We start from the raw sequence: 17,228 nt of genomic DNA on the forward strand, positions 1-17,228 counted from the left end.
AGAGACACAAGAAGTGTGTGTGTGTGTATGTGTGTTATGAAAAAGAGAGAGACAGCAAGAAAACGAGAGAGAGAGAGAGAGAGAGAGAGAGAGAGAGAGAGAGAGAGAGAGAGAGAGACTAAGCTCTTGTCATAAAAAGGAGACAGTCACCAGACAAGGATTTTAAAGCTAGCATATGACCGTCTTGTCTGATGCTCCCAGGATACACAAGTGCAGACACTGTAGCAAGATAGAGGTGGGACTAAACAGTTAAACAAAAAAAAAAAAAAAACTGTGTTACCCTGTCCCAGATTTCCACATGTCATAATACTCCTTTTTGTGTGTGTGTGTGTGTGTGTGTGTGTATGTTTGTTTGGGGGTTATTGTACTTAGCAATTTACTCATGATAAATGCTGAACCTGCAGTAGAGAGGGGAGTATTCAGAACACTCTCAGTTTTGAGAATCAAGAAAGAATTCTTTAATGGAGCTAGACCTAACAATATTCAGAACGAGATTGAACAAGTGCTATTTATGGCCCTTTTTGGCATCTAAAACAATGCAAACCTTTTTAAAAACCTAAACTGTTTTAGATGGTGAAAAATATTCTGAAAGGCCCTGTTCTGAGTAGCTCTGGCTTAGCTTACCTGTCAGAATTCCTCCCTGTTTCCCCAAACTGTAAACCCTTCAAATACTCTACATCCTTCTCTTAAGTATGTCACAAAACCTGAGCGAAGAAAAACTTAAAAGGAAAAAAAAAAACATGCAAAGTGAGTTGCGTGTTTTCTTTGAATGGATTATACAAACACAAGTATGGACGCAACTTGTGTAATTTTGTTTTGTTATATGTAATGCAATTAGGGTCTCTAAGCAGAAAAAAAAATTCTCTTAAATGTTGTTGAAGGAAAAAATCTACCTGCTGCATGTGTTGTGAGGCTGTAAAGTATTGAAAATGACATTTCTAATGCTAAGTAAGTAGGCTGTGACCTACAAGGACCAAATGCCCTATATCTGTTCATAGAAGCACAACTAAAACCTACAAATTATTTCTAGATTATAGAGCAAAATTAAACAACAGCCATATTTGTACACTATTTGCTCTTTTGTGTCATTGTGTACTGCATATCTTGACAAACTAAGCAAGGCTCAAGGCATAACATTGGGCTTTATTAAAGTCTTAACCTTTATTTTATTATTGGTGTTTTATAGAACAAACAGATTATTTGACGAAACATTCAACAAAAAAAAATTGTAATATTTGCTGTTTGATCATGTCTGGCTATTAATGTCACTAAGCATGAAATTGATATGCATTTATTTTGTTTGTCTCCAGGCCATTTTTTATGTTATTACTGAGTCAGTGAATAGCATGAATACATCCAGAGAGCTACATACAGCACAGTGACGTGTTCAGTGATGTTTGTGAAGAGATTAGAGGACTTTGAAACAACCTCTCCATTTTTAACTTGTTTCTGACATTTAAGAAGACAAAGGGGAAGTTATAAAATAGAAAGAAAATAGAAAGATTATGCTAGCTGTCTTGACAAATTAAGGCAAGTAAACAGGTCAGTCTTATCTTAACACCTTTATTGATCTTTCGGAGACAGAAATTATATTCTTCAATTAACTGTTCGGGCACCAGAGCCCCCATCTATTGTTATTATTTATCCTGTGCCTCCTAATCCCCTGTTCTAAACATCAGTTGTTAATAATGAATAAGAGACAAGATGACACTTTATTCCATAGATCCAAGGATTCAGGAAAAGGGTAAACAATTATATTTTAGCACAGACTTATCCTCATAAATGACATGCTTTTTTTTCTTTAAATGTTGTCCTATCCTCTCAAACTAAAAATAACACCAGTGTCTGGAACACATAATAAATCATGCTTGGATTAATTTCAGTAAAAGCTCTGAAAGCTTGGTTGTCCACAACCCGCTGTTTGTGCCATGCTGCGGGAGAGCTCCAAATCATGTCCTGCTTGCTTCATAATGCTGTGATTTACATCCAAGTCCATTTACAGCAGCCCTACTAGTTCAAGTAGCACCATGGCAACTTTATGGAGGGCTGGCAGGAGCTGGCTGCTGCCAACCCAGCTGCTATCCTTCAACCTTCTTTTCAGCTCGAGCAGCTGACCAGCCCTAGAGGTCATTGGTAAATAGGAACAAGAGCGGGACAGATGTAGACCCCATCTGCTGACTGAAAATTACACCATCAGCAGAATGGTAGAGGTGAAGTAAAGGAATGATAATCTGCTTTATTAACAGTTAATATGTCATTCTACAGTCAGATGTTCAAACACCTTTGGAAACCACAGCCCAGGAATAGTTCCAACACAGAGCGCCTGTTTCTGTAACTTTTTAAACTTACAAAAACATTTGAATTTATTTCCCTGCAATTAAGGTTTAAAGTTCTCTCTGAGTCCTCATTTTTTCATTTTTGACTATTTATATCACCTTTTACGCAAACAGCAGAGTGCATATAAACATTCTCCAAGGAAGACAGACACACTTGAATTATCTTTGATTGCAGCTGTTTGAAAAAGCTACAAACAATTTTTAAATTATTTCTACTATGACCTAACAACCCACTTTAAACTGCAATAGCTCTGACAAAACATAACCTGTTGCTTGTTTGAGTTATTTATGAGCAAATAGGAAAAATGTAATCCCTGTGCTGACAAATGTCAATCAAATCTTGAGTTTGGGATGCCAGAAAAGTGTTTGCCAAATCTGGCAAAGTCTCACATCCACGTTTTCTTTTTTTCTGCAGCTATAAGCAGTTCCTTGCCCTATTTTATGCAGATCATTGTGGAACTACAGAATATCAACACACTTGCATATTTTACTGTCGACGTTGATGCTTTTGAGAGTAACTAATGATGTCACTTACACTGTGAACATATATGTATAGCAGAGGGGCATGGGATGCTACAGAAGAGTAAAGCTGTCACTCAAATAAACTAAAAAATTGAGACCGTACCATGTTATAACATGATAATGTTATCGTAAAAACATGAATGTCTAGTGTGGACGCCGCTTGATTGTTTTCACTATGGTCGTCACATCCTCAATGCACTTGTTGATGTAACCGTTGACAGTGTCAGTGTATTCTTGTAAGTCTGGAACACCCTTAAATGTACACATGCACTGTCTCACTGCGCACAGGCAGGTGAGGTACAGTGTTACTGTCCCACATTCATGTGTCAACAACTATCAACTGATCTAGAAGAAAAAGAACTGAATCGCTTGACAAGAATAATCACAAAAAAATCCAATATTTCTAGGTCGCAACATTTGCATACAGTCCTTTGTGTTTCATGTTCTTACAATAAAAATGATCAAGCTTTAACATGATATGTTTAATGTTTTCACAATAACGTTTTTACAATTAAGCCATCATGCTTTCGTTTTTTGTTTTCTTAAAAATTCAAAGTCAGTGATGATCACAAGCTCCAAAACAATTCTATCGTAATTATATAGTTTCCATTCAGAAACATCAGCATCTCTCATTAAAAGCCACACCAACAAACATTTCCTATCAGTCATCACTGTGTCATTAGCAGGATTTACTTCGTCTGATCGGCATACTGGTGGTCCTTCTGAAAAGTAACTTCTGGCGGGTACTTTGATCATTGAACTTTCAAAAATATATCCAGGTTCCCCCTTATCCAAGATGGCGACAGTTACATGCCAAACTGAAAGCTTCACATTCACCACATTTTTCAGTAAACAAATCAAATGCTGCACACTGAGGTCAACCCCTTATTTGTACCTGAGGATTGATTTGAGAGACGAAATTTCCATTTGTTTCATGTTAATCTCCTGTTAGATTTGACTGAAATTAAAAAGATTCATCTGCATTTAGGTGCAACTCTCTGTCGGTTATTTTCAAAATCTTGACCTCCTCGTCTGGCATTAGGATGGACAAATCACTTCCAGTCCTTGCTGAGTTGTTTCATTGTAGCAGGTAAAGTACCTTAAAATAATTCTACTTAAGCAGCAACAAAACTAATGTTGATATGAAAAAAGCCTGCTCAGATTTAGCATAAGACATGGAATTTGTTGCACAGCTTGAGTCTATAAAACAAGTGCATTTCACTTACTGCTGTTTGTGGTTCAGCTCTGCCTCCTTGTTCACCAGGTCCTGCTTGAGGTTAGCTAGCATTTCCACAGAGACGTCCACCTGTCGAGAAAGCTCTGTAGCCTTGTTCTCCAGGTCCTGCTTCTCCTGGCTCAGCCGCTCGCTCTCCTGCTTGGCCCGCTCCAGCTCAGAACTCTTCCTCTCCAGCTCTGCCTGAAGACGGCCTACACGGGCTGCAATTTTCTGCTCCACCTTCAAGACACAAAGGTCGTTAGCTGCCTAATGTGCCACTATATTAACTATACTGTGAACCACTACAAAATGTGCAAATGAAGTCATTGTCACATTGTCAGAATTTCTCTGAAGAAGACATTTTATTCTGCAACTGTGCCGTACAAACTTGTTTGCACTTCTGCTGCCTCCAAACATTTGCTCACCTGTCCTGTCAAGACAAAATATTAAGCCTTATCATATAAATGAGGAAAACTAATTTTAATATTTTCTTATTGGTTTTTCACTGTTTCCAAGAAGACCTCTTTTATTTTATTCCTTATTATGTTAAACCGTTTTCCTTTTTTTGTGACACTTGAGGAATAAACCATTTATTTTCTTCACACGACTAGCAGCTGGTATGCTTTTGAGGCAATGACATCATAGTTTACCTATATTACTATAACAATAAACAAAAAAATTATAATGGCCAACATTCAGAAATAATGCTTTGTAGCTACAATCCAATGCAGTGATTAACAGCATATTTTCTTCTCTTATTCACTTTATACTCATTCTGATAAGAAAAGTCACCCACTCACCTCTTCTGACAGCTTCTCCAGCCTCTCATCTAGCTCCAGTCTTTCAAAGGCCCGCGCCTTAAGCCTGGCCAGGCCTTCCTCATAGGCTGCCTCCACGGCACTAGCTGCCACATTAGCCGCAACTGCTACAGCTGTGCTGGGGTTTCCATGGGGACCTGGGTCTGTGGATGTCATGGCTTTCTTCATAAAAATCTCCCCCAGGGGGAATTCCACATTAGGAATATACCTGGCTGCAGAGTTGGAGTTAGCTGGGGTCAAACTCAGATCATCTGCACAAGGAAGCTCACGACAAGGAAAGTGGCACTCCTTTAAAGCTGAGTGGCGAAGCGGCTCAAAAGGGTCGTTGTTGTTGGCAGGAGTGAGGAGAGCTCCCTCAGCCACTAGAGGCAGTAGAGCAGCGGCGTCACACACACTGTTGGACTTGGAGAGGACGTAGAGGGTCTCGTAAGTGTGGTTATACTCCAAGTGGGCACGCAAGGATGACAGGCTTCGGAAGCGCTTGTGCTCCCCGCAGCGAGGACAGCGGTAGGGCAGGTCCAGAGAGGCCATTCCGTGCAGCAACTGCTGGAGGAGAGGGGGCGCTCATGCAGCGCAAGGACAGCGCATGTATGAGGGCACAGAGGTCAAGCACATGGTAGATCCTCTCATGGTGCAAGCTGGGCAACAAGGTGAAGTCAGCAGGAGATGGAGATGGAGGAGTCAGGTCAGTCACATAACCGCGCAGCAAGGCAACATTCAGCAGGTCTTTTTACATCATCTGCCATGGTTCCTGAGTAAAAGAAGAAAGCCCAGCTCAGAGATGGTGTGTTTTCCACTGGAGTCATTTTGATACAAGCTTTTGTAAGCTGGCAAATCAGATTTCACAAGAAGAACAATGTAGTACACTGATGTATTTTCATTCCCATTTGCATCATGAGTCACTAATAAAGTCGAGCAAAGAGCTTAACTTAAGGATCCAAATGTATCTTTGCAAGAGTTATCTGAAACAGAAAGTTGGATGTTCTGCTGTTTATTCTGTTAAACAATCAAGAACATCAATTTAAGAGATAATTAACTAGGAAACCTCCACCCAATGGCTATATCTGCTTATTAGAAAGCAGGGTCACATAAGAATAGTGTCCCAATTAACATACTGAATCACAGTCAAAAAACTACTAAAAGAAGAGAGAAAAATACTGAAATATCTAGAAAATCATTCAGCATCTTATTTCACATCTTTCCTGTAAGAACCCATCCCTCAGCATTTGCTGCCCCGGGTTCAGCCGAGAGCAGAGGCTCTTCTATCATTCAGTAATAATGATCTATGAACTTAATGGTTGAGAAACATGAGACCTTCAGTGAAGGTTATAAAGCAAACTCCTGTGCTTGTAGTCTGACATCCACAAAGGACGACTCCAGAAGAGTCTGGAAATGAAAGTAGATCCATTAGCTAGAGTGCTTGTTAGTGCCAACATCATTTCCCTGTCTTAAGCCAACGAGGTCAGACTGGGTAATGTTAAGACCTTTACAAAGGGATCTGGTAACCCGAATTGGGGACAAAAAAAAAGGCCTATTATCTGAGCTACAGCCTTCTCATGCAGGACTTTTTCTGCACTTTCTTGTAAGTCTTAAATGCTGCTTTATGTTTCAAACAATATCCCCATACCCAAAGCTCAAACTGTGACTAGCAAAGCATGTGATTCTCTAATGCATCTACAAAACTACAAAAATATTCAAATGAGATTTTAATATCCATCATTTACATCTGCTAGTTAGTTACAGAAAGGAGTAAATCTGGCTATAACATTCCATTACTTCTTAAGTTACCCAGCACTTGCAACGCAGGGCAAAATAACATTTCAGCATGCCAGCCTTTATTGATTCCCTTCATCAATTTATCCAACTGAAGTGCATTTTTCTAATCACATCAGTCTTAGTCACCAGGCGCAAAAGATCTACAAGAGCAGTGAATCTTGAGTGTCCCTGTCCATGAGTGCAATTACATTTCAGTCCAAGCCCTTCAGACTCTGTTACATCACACATCAAGCTAAGTGTTGTCAGCGAAGATGAAAAAAGACAATCAGATAAAATATCCAGTGAATACAGCAGATTGGTTAGAAGAAAATATATATAAAAAAAAGAACTGAAACTCAATGGGTGCTGGTCCAAACTTCATCACCACCAGTTCCCATTTCTTGGATTGATTTTCCATGTGGTTTCTGCCAAAAGAAATTCCAGCCAACATGGTCTGAATCTCAGCCGCTGCTTGTGTACAGCGTGCATAGTCTGTGTTTCAATTTGAGCCATTTGGACTTTTACAGCAAAGACTGAAGCTTGAACCAGAACAGACTGCGAAATTTCTCAGTTTCAGAGTAAACTACAGCAGCTGTTAATGAAGGAAGCAGCTGACGGTGGGGTGTAATGACAAATCACAGATGCAGATTGCTCTTCACAATGGGCTTATACACTGGAAATCCCCAGAAGTCACAGAGGCTGTTATTAGACGTCTGGTGAGGCTGGATCAGGGAGTTTACTGGCAAGTAGTGCCCACTTATTAAAAGAGGAGGATTTCACAGACGCAGTCACTACACTGCAGATGGCAGACACTCCCATTTCCTTACAAGTACTCTGAGAGGTATTTAAACAGCAGAAAAAGGAAAGAAATAATGCTGCTCTATACTCACCCTGCCTGTAGAGCTCAGCTGAAACCTTTGAGGCAGCTAGAGTGTTTGTAGTCTTTCTGTGAGTTAAGAAATACATGATTTGAAATCATTTATTTGCATTGCAGCCACTCCACAGTGTTAGTATTTATCATTGCTCTGTATATTCAATACCTCATTTTATGCAGCACTTTTCCCTTTACTAGTTAAATTTGAAGTGAGTGGACATGAATAAGCATTTACCCAAGTTAAAAATCTTTAAACTTCACGTTTGTAGTAACAACCTTTAAGCACTGAGATTCCTATGGTATGCCATGACAAACAACAAAAACAGCATCAGAGAAAAGTGTTAAGAACTGTAGGACTACCTCCTGAGTTGTGAAAATATGTATCTGTTACAGGATTCCAGCCACTGGTTGTACTTTACCACAGATAACTAGCATTTGTTGTCTCAGTTAGTTAGCCAAATTTATGGTTTGTTTACAAGTAGCAGGATAAACATAACAATGCTAAATGTTCAGATTTGCGAGCGTTTACTGAAAATGTTTTTTTACTTTTGCATTTTACATGTGTTTTTTTCTGTCAAAATTTAGCTTAAATGTTAGTTTTAATGCCAAACAATATCCAGCACAAATGCAATAATCTTAAATATAGAAGGGAATGAACACAAATGTCCACTGTCCCCCACCACCCCGTGGAAAGTCAGGATGGCGGGTTGATCTGAAGTTATATAAAGTTATATTTATATACAAGTTATATATATAAATTATATAACAGGTTGCCAAGGTAAGGTTGAACTGGGTAGGGTAAATAAATAAGAGCTCTGAGGCTACATCAACACAGAGACAGATCTCATTTTGTTTTTAAAAAGATTTCCATAAAAAAACAATTATTTTAAGATGTGTGTGTGTGTATGTGTGTGTGTGTGTGTCCACACAAAACCACTGAAAACGCTGAAGTATAAAATATGCCAGGCCTGTGAATGACGATGTAATGCTGTCACAGAAAAAAAAAAAAAAAAAAAAAAACACAGAATAAGACATGGACATGAGTATAAACTTGTGCTATGCAAACAAACATACTTAAAGAAGATGATGGAGAATTAAGCTAAAAAGGAGACATTTGTATGCATTTAGGATTTTTTCCGTATTTTGATGTAAAAGCTATTTCAGGCTCTGTAGCTTCTGCAGCACAAATGCAAGACTGTAATCTGTCATTGTTGTAGCTGTTGACAAGGTCTGCACATCCGGGTTACGGGAGAGGTGGGGCTATGACATCATCAGTTCAAGAAAGATGGGTATAGGATGTAAATGGAGAAACAGAATGGTGGCATTTTCAGATTTATTCAGCTTGTGACCCGGATTAAAAAATTTGCATTTTCGGTCTCCCCAAATAAAATACAGATGACCCATTCAAATGATAAAAACTTTAGTAGATACACCTGCATGCTGGTGGAACCAAGCTACTCTACAAAATTCAATAGAAGATTAAGCCGCCTTGGAAATTGTCTCCTATTTTGAAATTAAATTAAATTAAATTAAGAAAAAAGAAAAGATTTATTTTCGTAATTTTTTTTTATTTAATTTCTAAATGTCACAGCAAATTTACAAGTAGATTCCATATTGTTTTGTTATGTTTTACAAGAAAAAAAGAACTTAAATGTTATATGAAAAGTAACAGACAGCTCCTGGTTGATGGCACAGATATATGTGGCTAATTGACATCGTATCTAAAGTGGTATCCATTGACCCTGAGGCAAAAAACCATGTTGCAAAATGCTTCAAAAACTGGATTCACATCGGTTAACATTTAGATTTTTCACTTAACATTTAGTCTGATTGCACTGTCAGCCACAGGTTAAAATGAGAGAAAAGACAAGGCAAATCCCCATCACAGAAATCGCTTCAAATGATATTTAGTTACTAATAACATCAGTAACTAAATATCATTAAAGATTAAAAGATGATCAACATGGGAAATTCTATAAACAGAGAGATGGTTCAGAGTAACTGTTTCAAATATAATACTTAACACCAGTCAACACTTATTCTGATCTGTGAGGAAAAAATAAAATAAAAACTTACATAAACTGAAAAGCAAATTTATTTGTTCTCTGTCCTTTTGGTTCCTAAAATTAATCAGAAGCAGGAATCACAGAGGAATATGGATGCTTATTCCTGCACTGATCAGATTTGAGATGAGGGACTATTTTGGGATGCAAACAAACACAAAATGGCTCTGTAACAACATTCCCACTAAGCAGACACTCCATGGCAAGATCTCACATAGAGTGGCAAAACATTTAGCATCAAGGACAGTTGATCTTCAATTTTTTTATCTCTCTCATGTTTAGCCTGAGCCGACGGGAATACACAAGTTAGTAACGATCTAAGTAATATTATTGTTATGTGCAACATTTTCTTTTCATATGATAAGATCAGAAACGTTACTAGATCGCTATGTTAAAAAAAAAAAAGGTCTTTGCCTGGAAACAATCTCATTTTAAATCATATTTCAAACCTTTGCAAGCTTTTAGACGGCCAAACCAGGCATTATAATCTGTCCGGTGAAAAGATATAGACATACAGGAAAAATTTGTTCTCTACAGCAAGGTCATGAGAGACAGTGATGGTATCAGAGCTGCAGAGGGAGAGACTCCTTATCTTTTACTGCTTACATCAGGGCAGTAACCTGGAGTCAGAGGGTGTTCAATCATAAGTGGAGAATTGTCTATGCTCCCAGTTCTCTTTTAACACACCAAGAGAAAATCTGGGCATGAAGTTAAGAGTCACAGGTGAGCATTTCAAACAAAAAAAGATGATAAAACTATAGAATGGTTATTACAAAGAAAAGAGGTGGAAGTGTGAGGAGGCCTCGGGAATAAAACTGAGATAGTGAAAGTGTGAGTGTTTCCTAGTAGGAGAGGTATATAATATACCACAGCAGGCGTCAAAGAGCACAGCAACTATGAAACAGGCTTAAAATTGTTTACCAAAGGGTAACAGTGATCCCCAGACTGATTGTTACACCTTTTGCTGTTTAAAATCGGAGAAATTCAGTAAGAGGATGTATAAAAGGCTCCGTGTGGAGTATCTGACCTCTGGAAGCGGTGACTGGATCTCCATTGTGTGTACATTAGGAGTCCAACACAACACAAAATTCACAGAACTGTCAATATGCACCAAATTTTTTATGAAGTCTGATTTCTCTAGGAAGCAAACTGTAACTTTGCTTTTATGGAAAATGACACAGTATGTTGAATAAAAATATATGAAATATTAACCAGCGAAAAAAAAGAACCTTTTGGGACTTTTTCTCACTTTCACTTACATAAATCTCAAGTTCAAAAAGTTCAGTGTTGTGCAGAGCAGGTTATTTGCTGGCTTTAGTTTAGTTTAGCTACCTTTCTTAAACTGGGCATGAAATGACTGCTGATGGTTTATTCGTGGCTTGTGGTCTCTGTGACCTTGTATCAGCTTGGACAACATCTAGTTTTAACACTAGTTTTATTGTAGTGTTTTTGCTTTCCTTACAGCTGAAAAGGAGACATTTGTGTTTGGACAAAATTAGACTTCTGAGTTATCGATTTCAGAAGATAGAACTCATATGACATTTCTGAAGTCTTGTATGTTTCTGAAGTTTAAATCAGGATTAATATAAGTTTTAGATTTAAAAAATATTCCCACATATTACTACTATTATAGTAAAGTGATGCGTTATGATGGGAAGTCTGTTTTTACCATTTTAGCACTAGAGCCTTGTGCTGACTAGTTTTTCATCCATTTTGATTTTTAAAAAGTGGGAAATGCAAATAACCTATATAATACCTAATTTCACTCTAAAAAAAAAAGTTTGCTATTCATGATTTATTTATTAGAGCTAAATATATGCTCTTGTGTCTATATATGTATGTGGCTGCCTTAAAAGCACAGCATACATATATGTATTTTCTAAACTGTTAACGCAAGCAAACTGTTTTAAAAACTGAGTTCCACAAACCATTGATTACTGTAATAAAGAGAGATAGTTATTCCCAATATTTATTAATATAACTGATTATCCCAAAAACAAAGAAACTGATTGGCATCATCTGCTTCATACCATTATTCAAGTAGGTTTACAGTCCAAAACTTTAAACTATGCTGCACATATGTCAACATTGCTTTCTGCTGCAGGACAATAGGCCCAACCTCCTCCTCGGGAACTTTATTTTTGGCATTTATTGAATTTGCTCCAATTTGATGTTTATGCCACATGTTTATTACAATTGTATTCTAGATATTTGATCATTATGGGCTTGATATGTGATTTTAAGTGTCTGGGATGTACTTGGATGAACTGATATCTAATTACAAGCAGCTATTAACATCAATCAAATTCAAACTCTATACATAATGTGTCTGAAGATAAGGCAGCCTGCTTCACAACCACTGCAACTTTGTTTTTAAATTCTTCATACTGTGCATAAAATTTTCGCTGACGGGTAAGCTATATTAATAATGTCACCACTCAAGTGTAAACTCTATAGGATGAGCAGCAAAAGATCTTTCTGCCCCCAAAATGATTTATAAGAGAATCAAAGTAACCTGGTAAAAAAAAACAAACTCAACCACTCAGTCTTAGGTTGCCTGCTTCATCAAACAGTGAGGTGAGATGTATTTCTGTGCCGGCACTCTGATACAGATTTGTTTTGCTCGGAGGTGTGAGGAGAAGAATGACTCAAGGTGTATCACAGGCATCACACTGGTTCCCTGTAAAGTTTCACCCAGAGACGGAGCAGCGCTGAACTTGGGAGACTACAGCGTTAACACTGGGAGTGCTAAGCCCTCATGAGAAGTGTGACACGAGCATCATCCCTCACTGGAACAATGAAGTTTTCCTTGCTGGCATTTCTCTTGTGGAAAATGTGCCCTTCCCACTCCCCCATATTATCATTTTCACAGTGAATGTCATAATAATAAATTAATATCCAAGCAAATAAAGTGACAGCAGTAGTGACAATTTAATTCATGTTGTGCAACTTTAGTTTCTTCCTCACAACGTTCTCTAGAATATGCAATGAATGCAAAACAGTGCATATATTTAATTAGCTGCTGGAGCAGATGAGAGCCTCCAGAGCTTTGACCTGTTCCCCGGTTAGGTTACTTTCCAGTTTATAAACTCTTTTATGGATAAAGTAGAGGTTCAGTTAAAGCACCTAATGTCCTCTAGGCCACATGCCACGTCAAAGTGTATTAGTCCTGAGTAAGCCCTGGGACACTGGACAAGCTGACTGTATTGGGCCCTTAACTTGACAGCAAAGGTCAAAAGTTTAAAAAGTATTTCCCACACTCATGTCACGGTATTGCTCAGAAACATCCTTTCTTGTTTTCTATCTATCCTTTCGCCATATTTAACATTCACACGGTAAAATAACCCTGCACTGACTGTTTTTAATAAGAAATAAGAATTGCCAAGTGAATTCAGATCATTTGAAATGCATTATACCGATAAACAGCCCTGATAAGAGGTAGGATTTACCATAATGATGCCTGCTCTTTGTTGAAGATTTGTCATGCTGAACTTCCTAAACATTTCTGTCCCAAAAGAAGTAACAGAGAATTGTCACCAGGGTAAAAGGTAAAAAAAAAATAAGAATAATAACAATTCTTTTTTTAAAAAAAGAAAAGAAAAAGAAACTTGATTGCAACTGCCTTAAAGCGGCACTTCTGAACTTTGGCCTTTTTTGGGCACTTTGGTCCCCCTAACAAAGGCTAATTCAGCACCCTGCATCCTATCTTTTCTCAGAGCTCAGTGAGCAATGTTGACTCTTGTCTTATCTCTTGCTCTATCACTTCCTCTATTTCTTTTCCAGAAGCACAGAGATTTAAGGTTGAAAACCTATGTAGCACTCCTTAAAGCAAAGTAAAAGCATCTGTGGCTCTTTTGGAAAGACACTCTCCAAAAAGACACAAAACACAATTTTATTTGTGGACCAGACCAAGATTGAATATTTATCACTTCTCAGGCCCTGTTTAGAGCACGAAGCAGAAACAGTAAAATGTAAAAGATTTGCTTCATTCTGGCTTCTCGTTTGAACGGTAACCAAGTTTTGGGTGGATAAAACTGCAAAGATTTGAAAACGACCTCCAGAGTGAAATTTTCTTGCATCGCAAGCCGAGTCAACTGTGTGTGATAAAGGGAAATAACAGAGTTATTTAATTATTTTGTTACATTGTTGATATTGCTATTTTATTTTACAAACAAAAGAAATTGAAATTGGACTTTTTTTTGTTCTGCCATTCACTTTGTTAACAAATTGTTTTATCTGACAATTTTTATACTGTGTTTGATAATAATAATAATAATAATAATTAAAGGCAAACTCATTAAAGGATTGTGAAATTTTAAACAAAAGGTATCAGTATCTGTATCGGTGATACTTGCCCTGGATTTACTTGGTTGCGGTATCGCCCAGCCCTGCCTGTTAGTGTAAACTGGAAGTGAAATCTTTTGGCTACAATGACGTCTTTCACGTCATCTTGCAATTGCACACTCAGACCCTGCTTAACCCCCAAAAAGCACAACAACAACGGACCTTTGTGTCATGTTTATGCTGCTGGATATTTTTATTTGGTCTGTTGAAGCAAAGCCTGTTTCTGATTCGTTTTGTGTTTTGCATGAAAATGTTTGAAACACAGTCTAAGTTGGGCCATATCCCAACTTTGATTTAATTTACATGCAAATCAGTCCAAAACTTTTTGAATAATCCTGACAAACAGAAAAGCAAATAAACCAAATTACTTATTTGGTTGAGGTCACTATGAAAAAATAAATAAATAAATCTAGTGACCTGAAATTAAAAATAATCATTGAATGCAGCCTCACAGTTCCCTTACGGAGGAATAACACTGTTTTTCAGGCTGTTTCCTGTGTATTACTCAACTGTAGCTAAATTTCTTTCAAATTTATTAAAACACAATAAAACATAATTAAGCTATTAAAATTAGTGTTTGACAAAGCCAGTGGATGGATAAGCCTAAATAAAGCAGCACACTTTATCTGGCTTTGGCAATAGAACCATGAGCACATTTAAAAGAGAAGGTTTTAGACAATAAAAAAGATGGAATTAGATGCCCACAAATGTGACTTGATGGACAGAATACTTTTCCATGTTACCTCTGCCTACTGGAAATCCAGGCGAAGAATTACATAAGTGTGTGTTGATAAACAACACATGGAGGATGTTGTTACACACAACAGGAGCTCTTGTCCCTGCCGTGATCATTACAGCCATGTGAAAACAAAAGTAAACCTTCATTTAGTTGTAAAGTTTTCCTTATAAGGCCATAATTAAAAAGAAAAGAAATCATTATTAATTTAACAAAATTAGCCCAAAATTAAGGAGCATTGCGAGGGAATAACGCTATTTTTGGAAACGTTTACATTTAACTTGTTTTATAAAAAGATATAAGGTCTGCCCTTTAGCTGGGGTCATTGCAACATTTTTTAAATTTTTTTTAAAGTAATTTTATTGTAGATTTTCTGCTGTGCTTTGGATTATTGTCCTGTTGCATGACTCAATTTCAATCAAGCATTAGCTGTCACACAGAAGTCCTCACATTCGACTCAAGAATACTTTGCTGACCAGAGGTGTTCATGGTTGATTCCATGACTAAAAGTTTTCCCGGTCCTCTGTCTGAAAAACAAGCCCAAATCAGCTGTTCTTGACAGTTGGTATGAGGTGCTTTGGCTGATATACTGTACTATGGTTTTCACCAAACATGGATGTGCATTACGGCTAAACATCTTCAATTTGGTCTTATCGCTCCAAAAAATATTGCTCCAAAGGTCCTGTGATTTGTTCCAGTGCTACTTTGCAAACCTAAGCTGTGCTGCTGTGTTTTTGAGAGAGAAGTGTTCTCCTGGCAACCTTTCCAAACAACCTATACTTGTTCATTGTTTTCTAACTGTACTGTCATACTGTCATGAACTTTTACATTTAACATGCTGCGGACTGAAGAGCCTGAGCATTGCACAGTCTGACCTTTGAATGAACCTGTTGGGACATCCATTCCTGGGACAATGGTCAGCTGTGAATTTTTTCTTCTTTGGAATAATCTGTGTCACTTTTGAATGATGGGTTTCCACTGAGTTTCTTTCTGGACACAAAACCACCAAAAACATAAGTTAATCTTGGTAGTAGCCCTCAGTTAGTTAAAAGCTGACTGGTCTAGTTAGCTAAATATACAAATGTGCATATAATTTGGAAATTACCTTGCTGCCTATCACATAAGTATTTTAACTCACTTCATTTTGGCCTTATGTTCAGTCTTTTTAATAGTGTGATATGTCATGTGCTGTTGTGCCATTGATGTCCTATTTATAACTCATTTTAAGATCTGATAAGAACCAGGTGATTCTCTTGGAATGTCTTGAGATGCAACACAACAGAATAAAAAGAGTGGGCCTACTTTTATTAGTAGATCATACATTTACTGACTGAGAAGTACTCAGCTTCCTTATTTCCACATAAAATAGAGGAGAATAAAATAAATAGTCACTTGTTAATACAGAAAAACAAGCTAATTATGCAGGTAACTCAACAGGTTATAAGATCCAATGATATATCAAAGTTCCTTTCATTTGTTAACTAAAAAAAGACTAAGAAGCACTGAACTCAGCCACTGCTGTATATGGCTGTAGCTATGTATACACATTTATCACTTTGGTGCTTCTTAACTTGTCATTAAGTCTTGTACTATAGCCTAAACAAGATTAGGGATTAAGCATCTACAAAGGACATCTGTGGGAAATGATGCTGAAAATGGCCTCTATGATTTGTGGCTGCATTTTGACTGTCTCTGAGATCTTTTAGTCATCAATCCTGTGTTTCTGTTAAAATAATATTCAAGTGGCTGATAGAGGAGAGAGGAAATCAGTGAAGATTAAATATTTCCAATTCTAACAGGACTAAAATATGGCACTGTCTAACAAGGATGACAGATACAATATGAGACAGCTTTCAATAAAATTTGATGACATGGAAAAATTAGTAAATATTTAATTTTCCAATTAGTATCAAGTGTCAAAAGAGTTTGAATGTCCAAAGCTTAATCAACCATCACTTCTAAGTGATGGTTGGCTTATTATATATATATATATATATATATATATATATATATATATATATATATGTATATATATATATATATATATATATATAAACATTTTGTTTTTTTAAGCAATCAACAAAGTATCCCTAAAGCTTTCTTACTTCCCTACCCTGTCTTTGTCTAAAACCTTAAGAACCAGACATCACTTCACAATCTTATCTATAGGCCACATCCTGAGAGAGGCAACTGTCAATCAGTCATGACACATAGACAGATATACTGTATAAATGCAGATGTAGAACATATCAGTCCTGCCTCACATCTGATCTCTGGGAAACCATCTGTCAGCAGTGATATTTGCATGACTACCTGAAACTACAGGTAAGATATCACAAAATTGTTCCTGAACCAGTGGGTAAAGCTGCTTGACGTGAACATCTGCACACAGGTATGTATGTACAAGTTGTATACTGCTGCAGTACAGACACAGAACATGACTCCTTCATGGATGACAGAGCATGCAAGGAAATAGTTGAGGTTTGTTTATAAGTTAAATTAATTTAATTTCATTCTGCATGCATTTTCAGCATTCTCTTCTTTACTGAGCATGACTTCAATAC

General features: G+C 37.2%; 1 protein-coding gene across 3 annotated transcripts in view; it reads right to left on the reverse strand.

The window, feature by feature from the left end:
• Positions 1-17,228, reverse strand: part of fbxo41 (F-box protein 41) — a 51,458-nt gene that overhangs the window by 33,277 nt on the left and 953 nt on the right. For 2 of the 3 annotated variants that reach the window (XM_041984090.1, XM_041984089.1), the window contains exons 2-3: positions 4,875-5,643; positions 4,085-4,314 (exon numbers count right to left, since the gene is read on the reverse strand). In XM_041984090.1, the coding sequence (XP_041840024.1) occupies positions 4,085-4,314; positions 4,875-5,423 (779 nt within the window). In that variant the 5' untranslated portion in view covers positions 5,424-5,643. Of the gene's footprint in view, positions 1-4,084; positions 4,315-4,874; positions 5,644-7,537; positions 7,596-17,228 lie in introns of those variants that run through there. The other variant, XM_041984091.1, reaches the window with a different exon arrangement.

The sequence above is a fragment of the Melanotaenia boesemani genome, chromosome 4 (genome assembly GCF_017639745.1).
Source record: "Melanotaenia boesemani isolate fMelBoe1 chromosome 4, fMelBoe1.pri, whole genome shotgun sequence".
NCBI classification, from domain to species: domain Eukaryota; kingdom Metazoa; phylum Chordata; class Actinopteri; order Atheriniformes; family Melanotaeniidae; genus Melanotaenia; species Melanotaenia boesemani.